Below are 1,354 nucleotides of genomic sequence, written 5' to 3'. Positions count from 1 at the left end.
TACTAATGTCTGGGTCAGAAATTGGCATTCTCACTGCAATGTCCTATGACCGCTATATTGCCATCTGTCGTCCTCTGCATTACGAGGGTGTTATGACCAAAGGGGTCTGTTACCAGCTGATGACTATCTCCTGGCTCAATGGAGGGCTCTTTGGAATCTTGTACTCATCTGGGACATTCTCTTTAAACTTTTGCAGGTCCACGAAGATCCATCGGCTCTTCTGTGATGTGCCTGCCCTACTAAAGCTCAGTTGTTCTAAGAAACACATAATTATTAATGTCAGTGTAGCCATTGGGGTCTTTTATGCATTTTCATGTTTAGTGTGTATTGTGGTCTCTTATGTATATATTTTTTCCACCGTGTTAAAGATCCCAACCACACAGAAGCAGTCCAAAGCCTTTTCGACCTGCTTGCCTCACCTCATTGTGGTGAGTACATTCCTTCTAATAGGTGCTACTGCTTATTTAAAGCCAGTTTCTGATGAGTCTTCTCCTCTGGACTTGTTTGTGTCTGTATTCTATTCTGTGGTACCTCCAACCTTGAACCCTCTTATCTACTGTTTAAGAAGCAAAGATATTAAATCAGCCCTAGGTAAAATCCTATGGAAGGTTAAAAGGAGTGGAATAATGGAAAGATGACTAAAGTTGAAGTTTGGAAGTAGGAATTTTTGTTGTTGTTCCACAATTAACTAGCTGTTTGGAAATATTTGTATTAGGGACTTACATATTATGGAGTTTTGTTAGTAATGATCTCAGGTTGTCAGGTTTTTTAAAATTTTTTAATGTTTATTTTTGAGAGAGAGAGAGAGAGAGAAACAGAGTGTGAGCAGGGAAGGGGCAGAGATAGAGGAGACATGGAATCTCAAGCTGTCAACACAGAGCCTGATGCAGGGCTTGAATCCACCAACCCTGAGATCATGACTTGAGCCAAAGTCACATGTAACTGAATGAGCCCCCCAGGCACCCCTCAGGTTTTCAGTTTTGATAGAAGAAATCTTTTCTTATACTCCTTCAATTTCTGTCTTAATGTTTTCCACTTACATCTCAACGATTTGGACTCCTGTTCTGAGCTTCATTTATATGACATTTATATATTTTTATTCTTCTAAGTTAACATCTTTCATGACATTTTGTTATTTATCATATATTTAAATATCCTTTATTTCATTCCTACATTTTATTTTTTCCACTTTATAGCATTTTCTTTTCACTCTCTGATGGAAATTTGATTTTAATGTCATATGATTTTAACTGAATTTTTCAGTTTAAAAAATATTTGATTTTGTCACAAGTTTCAGTTCTTTTACTTTGAAAATATTTATTTATTTATTTATTTATTTATTTATTTATTTATT

The 1,354-nt window shown here is 35.8% G+C and overlaps 1 protein-coding gene across 1 annotated transcript; it reads left to right on the top strand.

Moving 5' to 3' along the window:
- The first annotated feature begins 5 nt into the window (after positions 1–5).
- LOC115293603 (olfactory receptor 14K1-like) lies at positions 6–638 on the top strand. The gene has a single exon (XM_029941307.1). It carries the CDS (start codon positions 6–8, stop codon positions 636–638), a length of 633 nt encoding a protein of 210 aa, XP_029797167.1.
- The last annotated feature ends 716 nt before the right edge of the window (positions 639–1,354 follow it).

The sequence above is a fragment of the Suricata suricatta genome, chromosome 6, assembly GCF_006229205.1.
Source record: "Suricata suricatta isolate VVHF042 chromosome 6, meerkat_22Aug2017_6uvM2_HiC, whole genome shotgun sequence".
NCBI classification, from domain to species: Eukaryota; Metazoa; Chordata; class Mammalia; order Carnivora; family Herpestidae; genus Suricata; species Suricata suricatta.
Note: the sequence above shows the minus strand (reverse complement) of the source record. Positions and strands in the feature narration are given on the sequence as shown.

Coding starts and splice junctions, on each gene's coding strand:
- LOC115293603 (XM_029941307.1), top strand. CDS start 6: ATGTCTGGGTCAGAAATTGGCATTCTCACTGCAATGTCCTATGACCGC.